This window comes from Callionymus lyra, chromosome 4 (genome assembly GCF_982586985.1).
Source record: "Callionymus lyra chromosome 4, fCalLyr1.hap1.1, whole genome shotgun sequence".
NCBI classification, from domain to species: Eukaryota; Metazoa; Chordata; class Actinopteri; order Syngnathiformes; family Callionymidae; genus Callionymus; species Callionymus lyra.
The window spans coordinates 14404896-14417713 of NC_141821.1; the positions used below are offsets into that span (position 1 = coordinate 14404896).

The following is a 12818-nucleotide window of genomic DNA, read 5'->3' on the forward strand; positions in this document are numbered from 1 at the left end:
GGAAAGGAAGGTCCCCCTGTCTTTAACCAGCTGCGTGTAATCTGCTAATCCGTAGAGTAGGTCATCGGTGGTCTGTCGACAGAGGTGGACCAGAGACACTGGTCGGAGGAAGTATGTTAAGGAGGGGATATCAAGTGATGCGTAGGCCACCCATTGCAATGACCCAAGTGTTAAAGGTCAAGTGGTGCCCTTTTTTTTTGAAAGGTGCGTATATTTGGAAGATACTTTCAAGTTTGTCGGTAAATAAACTTTAAAAGATTGAACAGATTGCCTAAGAATGTGGCATTAACCCCAATTTAACAAATTCCCTTGAAAAACAAATGTGAGGTTATTGAGTCGCGCTATGATTGATTATCAGGCCGACATTTGATTGCTTGTCTTTTAAAGAAGGTGACACGAGTCAACGGACCCTCTTGAAGCCTTGCCATGTCATAGCATTGATGAATGCTCAATGCCTTTTAAAACAAATGCCTCTATTTAGCTCTTTAAAAAGGGCGAGTTTCTGGAATGTCCAGCTGTGCTTGGACTCGGTTGAACAAGTTTTGATTGTCATTAGTCACTGCTAGTCCTTCCAATATCCTATTTAGTCTCCCTAGCAAAGAGCCGCCTGCATGTGATCGGTCTTCTCCAGACCCAGTTGTGACATGTTTAGTGATTTCACACTTGCTTTGTGGCAATAAGCACCCCTCGGTTCCCTCGAATGTTGTGAAGCATAAATAATACTTTGCGCCCGATGATTTGCCATGCATGAATGAGTCGAGCCGGGGTCACGGCAAAAGGAATGTTGCCATGTCATAAGGTGTCAGACCCTCATGAGGAGTCATTGATTCCATGTCTCGGAGGTGAGCGAAACCTTGCGCCACATTGTGTCCTTCTAATTTTCCACAAATGGTCTTTTGTGAGATCCGCTGTTGCCAAGTGATTTTGAATGAACACCAATTTATTCTAAAATGGCTTGTGCAAACCTGTCCAACGATGTGCTGTGCGTAAAATTTTGACTTCAAATTCCTTCAAAAGGACAGCGTAACTTAAAAAGCCAATAGGCACAAGTATTTTAAAAGTTTATTTCAATACAAAGCATAGTCTTAGTCAGTCTTATCTCTAGGCTATACTTCAAAGGTCTAGGTGCCCAGTTGAAATGGTTCAATTCCCTTTTTGATTTGTATAGAAGCTAGCTGGTTTGTTTGATACTCGTGTAACAAATGTCAATGTCAATGATATTATTTCTATAACATTGTAGTGCTAGAATGAACTATTGAAGCATGGTATATAAATAAAATTCTATTATTATTGTTGTTTTTTTTAATTGATATTTTCATTTGCAGTGTATTCCATCCTACCATGGTTTAGTTTTTATTTCTTCACTCAATGTTTTTCACATAGTTTTTGGAGAAATTGGCTCATATTTTCTTTTTTATTATGGCCTTATGGCCTACCTTATTGACTCAAAAGAGTATTGTTCCTATTCCAGAAAACTGTGTTTTTTTGTTTACTTTTTTTTTCCCACGCAATTAAATGCACCTCAGCCATAGAAGCGAACTTTTCAGTATTTGGTAAACACTGCTCATTTTCACAAGCACTTGGTTTTGTAAAGTCTATTCGTCTTTCAGCACAATTATTACAAAATAAATTTACATATTTTCGACAGAATTTTCAGGAAAATGTTGATAGTTGGACAATAAACGAATGATATTTATTTGCTTGGGTTCTGCAGTTCCATTTATAGTTCAGATGGTATTACAGCTCTCGGGTTCACTATATCTCCCACTAAAGAAACATCTTTTTGTTACTGACAAAGTGTGCTGTTGTCGTTCATTTAACAAGAAGTTAAAGGAAAGTGTAAATACAATTATTGTAGCGTTAAGCGATAAAAAGGTCACTCGCATATTATGATAATTGGATTAAAACTCAATTTCCAGTGATTTAATAGACACAAATAGTCACATTTTACTTGATATGCACATTAGGAAACCTTGGTTGTATTATTGTGTACTTACTTTCAATAATTATAAGGCATTTTCTTTTGGACATTAAAGGATTTTATGCTCCAAAACAATCATTTATATGTCACTAATATTAAGGATTTACCTACACACTGCTGAAAAAAGACTAAAAGATGGTTGAGTGGTCGAGTCATTTGCTATGTTTTTTTTTTTTTAAACATCTAATTGGTGATGACCAAGAAGGGAGTGTCGGAATGTTGAGGTGTCATTTTGATAGTGAATGATCTGACAATGTTTTCATTATGGATCCCCCTCCGCCCCTCGCTCCCGCGACTCCCATCCCGGCTCCCGAACAAGAGCTTGGAATGCTAGGTTTCCATGACGCTAATGAAGTAAAAACCTGGCAATGTGTTGCTGGCAGCTTGTGAGGAGCTCCTGATCTGCGGCCTCCTTCTCATCAGGATCAAGATCTGATCCCCCCGCAGCTTTCATTCAGCACGGCTTTTTATGCCCTGGAATGTCTCTCTCTCATAACCCCTGCCCAAGACTGGATGTGGGGTGCAGGGGTAAATTTGGGACAAATTCTAAGAGAGAATTTTCCCCCCAAATAACACCCCCCCCCCCCTGCTTCTCCCATGCTCACTATAACTCCTCCCCAATCAGTCCTTACCATCCTCCCACCCCTCACCATCGCAAAAGGACAAAGGCGCACACACTCCATGCCTTCTCTCCCGTGAGAAGTTAAGACTGCCATTGTGATTTACTTTTCCACCAAAAATTTCACATGGTCCAGTCTCTAGAGGGAGATCTCCCGATGGCTCCTCATGTCCATGTTTTTTATGACTTCAAAAGTTTGCTTTGCATTTAAAAAATGAGTTTTCTATTATAACCACTTTATTTAAAAATCTCTCTGTATGGATTTAATGACCCTTGGTGGGAACGGGTCTTTGTGATTTTCCCATAATAGAAGTTGTGGGGGTTAAATAATCAGTCGCTGTACATTATCCGGGGTCCCGCTGGGCTGGTGGACCATAATGTCCTGCTAATTAGCCTCCATTTAGGATAGTCCAAGAGGCCACACAACCCCCCCCTTTAAACACCGACTCACATGGAAACCCTTGCAAAGGAATACTCCCAGTCTTGCGGGCATTCGTTAGTAATAAAGTTGGGGCTCAACGTAGGAAGAATCGGGGGTTCAGTTACTCTGTCCATGAATGGGTTGTATTGCCAGTCCAGAGATGATTCAGATGTCTATTGTTGTTCAAAGGATAACATCCCAAAATGAGAGCCAACCAAGAGCAATTACGGGCTTATGTGTAGGAAGAACCTCATTGTTCTCGGTGGCCCAGATCAAATAATGTAGGTTAGGGTTTTGTTATGTGGTCTGAAACATAAATATCCAAACGCTGAATACCTAAAGATCTCAACGTTTGGATGAATGAATTAACGTTAAGAAAGGGTTGATACGAAATGACATACCGTAATTGTTCTGTAATCTTGGATATTACCATATAAAAGTAGGTTTTTACTCCCTTTGCATAACTTCCGTAGGCACAGGAAATGCACGTATTGGCGCTCTTAGTTTTACTTCGATACATTGCAAAGAAAATGTTAAAAACTTAAGACAAAACAATCATGCTACCCAGATAGTTTGCTCGGTTGCCTCTCCTGGAAAACACAATCACCCAATCGTTTAATTTTTCCTGAATTAGTACATCAATAAATGTATACACATCAGGGTTTGAAAAAAATCAAAGAAAAGAAATGGCTTTAGAGATGTCATTATTATTCTATGTTGTGTTTTTCGTCAGTTACCAACATGAGTAAATAAAGTAGCGAGTTGTTTTCACAAATGTTTTATAGATTTTCTTAAACTAACTCGAAACCTCACCCTAAAACTTGACTACCTGTAGATTTGAAGTCCTAAAAAAGATCAAATTTCATGCGACTCAAGTGACAAAACCTGTTGCTGTTCTTGAATCACCAAGTGGTTTGATCGTTTAAGGGTGTTTCATTAAAGAAAGAAAGAAATGGGCTACTTGCTGGACTTGAATAACATTACCATAAACAGCATAGTGTTTACTGTTCTATAATAAGTACGGGCAAAGCTCTTGACATTGACGGATGAAAATACTTTTTGACTAAGTTACTAACCGTATTTGTACGTTTAATTGCCAGAAGCCGACCGCCGGCTCTTTTCCTGTCTCTTGAAAAGTTGAGGAGCTAAAACAAAAGAAGAAAAGGGTTTCAGTCAATAAGCGCCACCAGGTTCTCGAAGCTGTTCATGGCATCTGATGAAGATGGATGAACGGTGGTTGCTATGGACATAGATTGGCTCTCCAAGTCCTGTGGTGAAACTGTTGGTCGCTCAAATGAGCAGAAGCATGTTGGCACTCCTCGCCACTGGTCTTATGTAACAGCGCAGGAAACTTGGATTATTGTGGAGGATGTAAATGTGTCAATTCAGATTCTGATGTGATGAGGTTTTATCTGAAAGGTACGAGGACACTTAGCTGCAGTTTTATTTTACATTTCAGAAGGTAATTATGTCATTATCCGCTTTGAGTTTGTTTGTGTTTCTCCTCTTTATGTCCCGGTCAGCTTTCCTAAAGACTCTTCAAGTGATCAAGGCACCTGGATAGAAAACAGCAATACAGGGAAAATGCATAACAAAAAATAAATGTGGAACATGACAAAAGACATTATTAGACCCAGTGGCGACACCATTTGTCCCTCTCCAAAAAAAAGGGGGACTGAGGCAAAAAAGGAAAATAGGGCCGGCAGCTAGAATCTTGTTGATCCCTCTGTCCACGAAGAGGTAATCCTGGGGTGATTGTCTGTACAAAGTGTGGCTTTGTGCACGGATGGATGCGTGCATATGTGTTCTGTGGTTTGCAGAGAAATTCATGCGTTTCTCCTTTGTCGGTCACTGAAAACGCTACACACTTTTATTGTTTCAATTGTAGTACTCCTGTAAAGTTTAATTGACAACTTAGTTATTAGAACGATTTGTGCATTGACTTCCACACGTACACAGTGACAGACTTCATTATCAATAGTAAATGTGAGAAACATCATATTTATAGAACAGAGAATGCATTGTTTACAAATGATAGTCTAATACAAGTTTGTAGTGTAAATTATCGGACAACCAACCGGAATCATAAAAGCACCATTTAGAATGCGTTTGGGCTGCAAAGAAAGAAAAAAACGGTTTATTTAACTTAAATTTTACATATAACTACTGTCTGAAATGTGTTTTATTTTTCTAAAAAGACAGTTTTATTGAAAGTAACAGTATCCTGTGACTTTTGACAAGTTAAGTTCAGTCATTATCGTTAACTAAAAAAAAAGCCTTTAAACTAGTATAAATGGGTTAACACAAGCTCTATACAAGACTTTTATTTAGTTTTCTTTTTGCTATATAATAATAGTTACAGTAAACTGGTACATTGTGTAAAAAAAAAAGTATTTTCTTGTGTATAATGAAAAACCATAAGGGTGTACACAACAATTTTCACTTTGCTTTTTAAAAACCATTTTATTGCTCAATATATGGCACAGATGAGATTAATGGGCATAAATCCATAGGGATTTGACTCATCTGAAACAATACATTTCAAATAGTCATGGTGGTTGGATGGTCATTTTGTTGCGACTTAAAAACCGTGACTCTGTATCCGCCAGGAAACGTGTTTTAGGATGTAAACCCGGATGGTTCAGTCGGGGCGTATTACTCATAGTAGTGCTGACTTACACGGGTTAACGGTTGGAAAAACTGAAGTGTTTGATCCATGACCTCACTAGTAAACCTCCTGGTGCAGAAACTAAGGGGAGCCTGATGGTTGTTAAAAAAGCCACAGAGGAAAGTTCCCACAAGAAAACGCAACTGCTGAAAGGCTGTCGAAGGTCATGTGTATATACACAGCCAGCTTAACCGTTTCTCCGTGTGATGATTTGTCGACTTGTCTCCTGTCCTTACCGAGACGACTGCTTTATGGTCCAGTTTCCTGGGAAGACCAGTGGACACTTAGGTAATGGACGGATGGACCCGTGAGCTCTACGAGTATCTTATAGTAATTTTAACGCTACCTTAACTTTTAAGATTCTAGATTCTAAACTTGCTTCTTTGCGCTTGATGGAGTCTACTGACTCCTTTAAGAAACATCTTAAGATGTTTTTATTTGTTCAGGCTTTTCCTTGATTTTCTGGAACTCCTGTTGTGTTATCAGTTTTATCTTGGCTTTTAAAGTATATACTTTATTGAATATTGTTTTGATTGTTTAAGCGCTTTGTGACCCTGGTCTGGAAAAGTGCTATACAAATAAAAAAGTAGTAGTGGTAGTAGTAGGAAAGGGAAATTAAATGACATTTTCACTGCTTGGCTCAAGTTTGGTTTGTGAAGATAAAAAAGGTCCTTCTGCTAATAAAAAGGTGACTCTTGAATTGCCTATTTAATCCGTTTTATGACCTCTAGGTTAGCGGTGGTTATATTAAATGAAGAAATCACCTTTTTTTTTTTTATATATATATACCTCAGACTGGAGAGCTTTTATCGAACCAGTACACAAAACTAATCTCTCTCTGTGGCCTTCTGCTCAAAGTCTCTTTTTAGATAACGGAGATTGTTAACCCAAACGATGCAGTAGAGTGTCTGTAGTTTATATATTTATATTTTGTGATTAAAACTCTTGTGGGCTACATATAAATGTGTTTTTATATGACGTAGTTATACCTTTATTGGTTTTCTTTAGTAATCGAATAAGTACTTTAATTTCTTTCATCCCGTCAGATCACCAGGAATGCCTTCACCATGCGGTGCATGAGCGTCTCGGGGAGGTTCTCCGAGTTCTCAAAGCCATCGTCGGCAAACACCAGAGCCTCAACTCGGTGGAGATCCTCAGCTCGGCCGGAACAGTCATCGCTACAGTCAAAGGTGAGCTGACAATGACCACCCACCCCCCACCCCCCTCGAGACATAACTCACAGCTTTCCTGTTGAACACACCAGCTACTCCTTCTCTCTTCCTCTGCTCTGTTTTCTCTCTTTTATCTTATCTGCCTCCTCTCCCCCTGACAGTGCTCTCTCCTGCATGTTCACTGTAGCTCTGACCTTTCCCTCACACTCTCTTTCCCAGCTCGTAAAAGAATGTTTATGTACTAATGCGGCAATAGTGTTGGCGACACAGGCTCACGTACAAACAAGGATCATGCATATTTAATGTTTTTTTTTTTTCATTATTTCCTAAAGTATTTTTCAGTAACATGTACAAAAAATAAGGGTTTAGGGTATGTTGAAGCAGATAATAGGATGTGTGATGTCATTTAGAATAAGTTGCAGTAAATTAATAAATGGAATCTTTTCTTTATATCTTTCACATAAACTAAAAACATGGGTATAATTTGTTCTAGGGTAAAACCTTTTTGTCCCAAAAATCATTGTAGAAGTGGCCTTTGAAGTGTACTGTGCTGGTTGTGCACACCCACACACAGTTTATTTACTTAAATAACAACTTTATTAACATAGAATTATTGGTAATTACCGGGACAAGTTTTAAATGAACAACATTTATATGATCCTACATCTCTCAACATGGCCTATAAGGTGCCATCCCTCTCGACAACTGAACTAACGGTGACTTGAACATGTCCCATAATGCTTTGCTGCCCAACCAACCAACCACAGCTGTTGATCACTTTTGACATACATGGACGTATTATTTAAACAAAGTATGTGTGAATGGTTGAATTTCCCCTCGCGGGACTAACACGGGATTCTAAATTATTTTTGTGAACAAAGAGCCGTCCCTTAATAGAGAAGTGTGTAGAAAGGCGTCATGGGAGTTAACCTTTTTTTACTTAGTGTATTCCAGTAAGTTCTGTGGTTTGGTCGAATATTAACTGCTGTTTAAATAAATCACCTGTTTTTATAAGTGTGACTTAAGATTAGGAGATCTGCTGTTGCTGTCTTAAGCTTGCCACAATATATTTAAATATGTAGTATTATTTGCGGGAAAAAACGTAATCAGCGATACAGCCAGGGACCACTTTTTATTAACCTTCCTTGACATTCAAACAGTGACGTCGTCGGTCCTTGAGCATCCGTTGGTACTGGAACTGGAGTTTACTGGACATGCGTTCCCCTGACACCAGTATTCTGAGTAGCACTTTGCAGCTGATGACCATTTCTCGAGTGTTGTGCCTTTCCAGTGAAACAATGCCATATTTTCCCGATGATGTAACTTCCACGTTCAGACCACTGGTCGGGCCTGTGCAAGCTGTAGCATTGTATTCCAGCAAGGCTCAGGATGTCCTGTTGGGGGTAGGGGTCGAGCAGAAGAGGAGCAGATGAAACGGCACAAGTGACTCGCGGGTTTTGAACAGTCGGTGGCCAGCAGGTCTGAGCCCCGTTTGAATTTTATTTATTGAATCTCCGTGACGGATCGGATACATTTTTTCGTTTCCTTGTAAACTGAAGAACCTGGATTGGGTGTTTTTTTTAGGATTTCACTTATAGGTGGATGTTAAAAATCGACCAAGGATTTTTTTTTTGTTGAATGGGAAACAAGGTTGGTAGATCTTTTCAATGCTAATGTTGTAAATAGATTCCTCGCGCCAGTTTGCTCTTTTCTCTGTACGTTCCTTGAAGTGGCGCAGATTAAGGAAGCTTTGACTTGTTCATAGAGTAAGTGCTGATTTGTTCTGTTATTCAAGCAACTCTATAGCATAAAGATTTGAAGAAAAAATGAAACGCATTGATTTAAAATGTCTTTTTGTCCTTTGGATTAAGGATTAAAATGCTCTCTATTGTCCAACTTGTGTTGATCGACGAATCAGAATGAGCGGAATCAATGGTCTCGATGAGTTATTGCTCATGTTTTTTTTGTTTGTATCTCTTTCCTGGTATATTTTCTCTTTCCTCCACCAGGACAGGAAGTTTATTGTGAGGACTGATTACAGGCGTATTTACACTGCTGTTCTGCCTTCAGTCATCACTTCGTTAGGGCTTGTGGCAGGAAACTACTGTATTTGCAGATTAGAGCTGCACATAAAAGCTGGAGGTCCTGATTTAAAATACATTTCAATGTCTTTCCAGGAAACGTAGGAGGAATCACACTTGCAGTTTTGCATCAAGCACAAGTAAAACTGTTTTACATATGATCTGTTTTACCCACCATTTGTAGGAGTCAACTTTAAAGAAGTGAACGAAGAGAACAAGCAGAGTCAATTCGGAGAGATCATCACTGCCATCGACACATTGGCCTTCACCTTTGGCAATGTGTGAGTATGAAGTGATGATTAAATACTGCGTTGTTTTGGTGTATTTATTTTTCACAGATTTTTGTTTTTCTTCCAGCGTTTCTGACTTCCTTATGGGAGATGTAGAGAATGGATCAGTGTTGGGGCTCCCCCTGACGAAGAGAAGCAAAGTAAGACCACAAAGTTTAAGAAGCAACTTTTAGAGCAACCTTACATTTCTGAAATGTCCACATTATTTACGGGACAGTTATAAGGGGCTGTCAAAGCATGAGTAAAAAGTGCCTTAAAATAAGGTGAAATCCTAAAGTGTTTTTTTTTTTTTTTAATTAAAAGCCCAATTGCATTTTAGATTTCTGTTAATTATCCTTTTTCTGGTTAATATTGGTCAAATTAGGGATTAGATCATCAAATTCAACAACTATAGAAAGACTGGTAAGGACAAACAATGAGATAATTAAAATAGATTTAACCTCCAAGAATGAAAATATAACTGTAACAGGAAGTAGGACTCTCATTTGACTGTTTTTGTTCTGTGATTGGCCGTTATTATCAACAATTTATGTAATTGTGATGAAAGTTTTTAATGTTAAGTATATTTAAAGCCATGGTTACATGTCTTACATGTGTCTTGGTTCATCTATCAGACAACTTGTGTGTACTTTGTTTGCCTCATTGTATTTTTTTTTGTTGCAATAACATAGCTAAGATTGTAGCAAAATTCTTACCATAGTCTCTTCTTTTGTAAAGATAATTTCCTTCTCTTTATTTATATTGGAAATTTTTGCGATGTAAAAGGATTAAATTAATTGTGTGCAGTGTATTTAGAGTATTTTTTTTTACAAAAAGTGGTCATCTATGAGTTGAAATAAATCTTAGAGCCGAAGTGACACAAAAAACTTTTTCATAACAATTCCATTTTGTTTTTTCTCTCATAGCAAAATTCAATATGCATGTCCAGCAGAGGTCATCAAGATTATAGATTAGCCCTTCTCTTAAAACTGTACATATAGTTATAGTTTAGTAATAAAATAATGTGGTTGACATGCCCTTGTAAGCATCATGCAGGATTTTCATCCTCTCGCTTGTGTGTTTTCTGTCCCTCCACTCCAGTCCTTTGAGAACCTCTCTGTGGAATCTGGAGGATCCGGTCCAGAGAAAGATGATCCACCAGGTAGGACAAATCTCTGTAACACACACAGCTCTTGTACTGCTCCGTGGAAAGAGAAAACTAATCCCTGTAGATTTTCATAGTAGGAAGATGATAAAAAACACAACATTTTTATGTTTGCTTCATGTACACAGAGTTGTCTTTGTGTCGTGGTAGCTCTTGGAGTGCAGGGTTATTTAGGGTAACCGACAATGCCAGAGTCATAATGAGCACTTATTAATCCACACAGCAGTCATTGTCCTGTCAGCTCGAATCAACGTCCATTAGCGTCCGCTGGTGTATCTTCATACCAAGGTCAGCGTTGGCTCTTCCTGCGGAGTCACAGTTCTGGTGGTGTTTAGCAAAAAAAACAACTACTACTACGTCCAGCGAGGCCTGAGACGTCATGGTGAGACGAGTCTCACACCTTCCTGTCATTGTCACAGCGCCGTCTCTGCCAGTGCGGGCGGAGGAGGTGGACAGGACGCTGCAGCGGCAGGACAGCGGCGTGGACTCGGCGCTGCACTACGCCAAGTCCTGGTCCAAGTACACCAAAGAGTTGCTGGCGTGGGTGGAGAAGAGGCTCAACATGGGTGAGTCCGTGTCCAGGAGCCGTGATTGAGACTTTTGATACACGGATATGTTCGACGCCCAAAACGGAATTTTAAGGTGTCGTCACTGAGCGGTTGTGTGTCTGCATAACTGTTCTTGCAACATATGCGTTACGTACGAGTGCATATCTTTATGGGCGTTTATCTTTACGAGGAGTTACATGTTTGGAGGATTAAAGTGACGAATTCTGAGATAAAAAACAAATGTGTAAGTAAGTAAAGGTTATTTCTGAAGCCCCTTTCTAGTCCAGGGTCCCAAAGCGCTTTAACAATCACAAACAATACACAGTTTAAATATAGTAAGATTAATAGTTGTTTAAAATGAATCCATTACAAGGTGAATAATTACTTAAAAAAAAAAAAAAAGCGCTGAGACTGAGCATACCTCTTTCTAGGAGCTAAATCCGTGTGGATTTTTGAAACGAGACACGCAACAAAATAAATAATTTCCTGACTGTGAAATCGGAAACGGAACAAAGTGCTAAGCACTGGACCAACACTGATGATAGTCTGGCAGCTTTCCAGAGTCGTTAGCAATCTTGTGATCTTATCTTAAACCCTTAAATGACGTCAGATTAACAACACACAGTCACATGTAGGTTGATCTATTTTAGTCGTTTTATTGAGTTATGAAGTCAAGTTCGTGGTTGTATTTTCTCGATTAAAAACCCCGTAAAATCCAGAAAGAATTTCAGAACACTGACAGAGTTTCGATTTAATTTAGTTAGTTGGTGAAAGACGGATAAACGCTCTATAGGCTCGTGATATTTAAAATAAAAACTTAAATATTCATATTTTAAATAAAAGTTAGTATCTTGTGCTGCATATTGTTTTCAACAATTCATATTCTGTTTAAAAATATATAAATCTGACTTATTTAGTGGATTATGAATTTACTTGCTTTATTTAAAACGTATGAAATTATTTAAATACGTGTATTATTGAACTAATGTTATAGAATCAACTCAGGATAAATCTTTAACATCAATTAAAATGTTAAGGGCTCTTAACACTGAGTCACAGGGTGACGACGACACCATGATGATGGTTATAAAAACCTTATCAAAAGGCAATAAACGAGAGTGACTCTTCCAGATTTATTATTTTACAAATCTCTGTTATTGTTTTATGTAAACAAGCGAAGGTTTTTCCGTGAGCAGCAGATGTTTATGACTGAAATGACTATTATAGTCTATATATAACTAATTCTGCTGAGTTGTTTTGCTCAGTCACGTGATCTTCAACAATGAGGTCTTATCAGGACTCGATCCAAGGTTGAGTCGACGGGAGAAGTGAACACACAAGGAAATAAAGTGTGCGTCCACTTGTTTATCAGCACAGTCACAGTCAGGTCGTACAGAACGTTTGTTATCGGACAAGACAGTCTGTTTGTTGAACACTTTCTCTGTGTTTGAAGGATGTTTCACACAGGAATCCTCAAATCTGCTTCAGCGATAGCGCACAGTGTTTTGCTTGAAATAATGGTTGGTAGGAATATATTGAATGTGACGTCGATGGTAGTAATATATCTGACGCAACACAAGGGATACCAAAATAACATTTGTTTTTGTGGCATTCGGGTCACCTTGACCCTGGGATAAGGTTAAAAGACCAACTCAATTCTGAATTACCAGCTTTTACAGTGAATATTATTCTTTCACAGCACAATTTCTAAAACGTACACAAATAAAAAACGAACAATAATGGATTTATTAAGCCCTTATTAATAAAAACTGTTCCATAGGGTATGAAGGGTGATAAAGGCATTAAAGATACATGTATAAATACATAAGTTATTATATACATAAATGTGTGAATAAATATAAAAGTGTATAGTTAATAAATAATTTGACTCCTG

The 12818-nt window shown here is 38.4% G+C and overlaps 1 protein-coding gene across 3 annotated transcripts in view; it reads left to right on the plus strand.

Annotated features, from left to right (window-relative positions):
- arhgap29a (Rho GTPase activating protein 29a) overlaps window positions 1–12818 on the plus strand; it is a 33763-nt gene that overhangs the window by 7566 nt on the left and 13379 nt on the right. For 2 of the 3 annotated variants that reach the window (XM_087788868.1, XM_087788869.1), the window contains exons 3-7: window positions 6736–6879; window positions 9127–9223; window positions 9300–9372; window positions 10313–10373; window positions 10796–10942. In XM_087788868.1, the coding sequence (XP_087644994.1) occupies window positions 6736–6879; window positions 9127–9223; window positions 9300–9372; window positions 10313–10373; window positions 10796–10942 (522 nt within the window). Of the gene's footprint in view, window positions 1–6735; window positions 6880–8134; window positions 8512–9126; window positions 9224–9299; window positions 9373–10312; window positions 10374–10795; window positions 10943–12818 lie in introns of those variants that run through there. The other variant, XM_087788870.1, reaches the window with a different exon arrangement.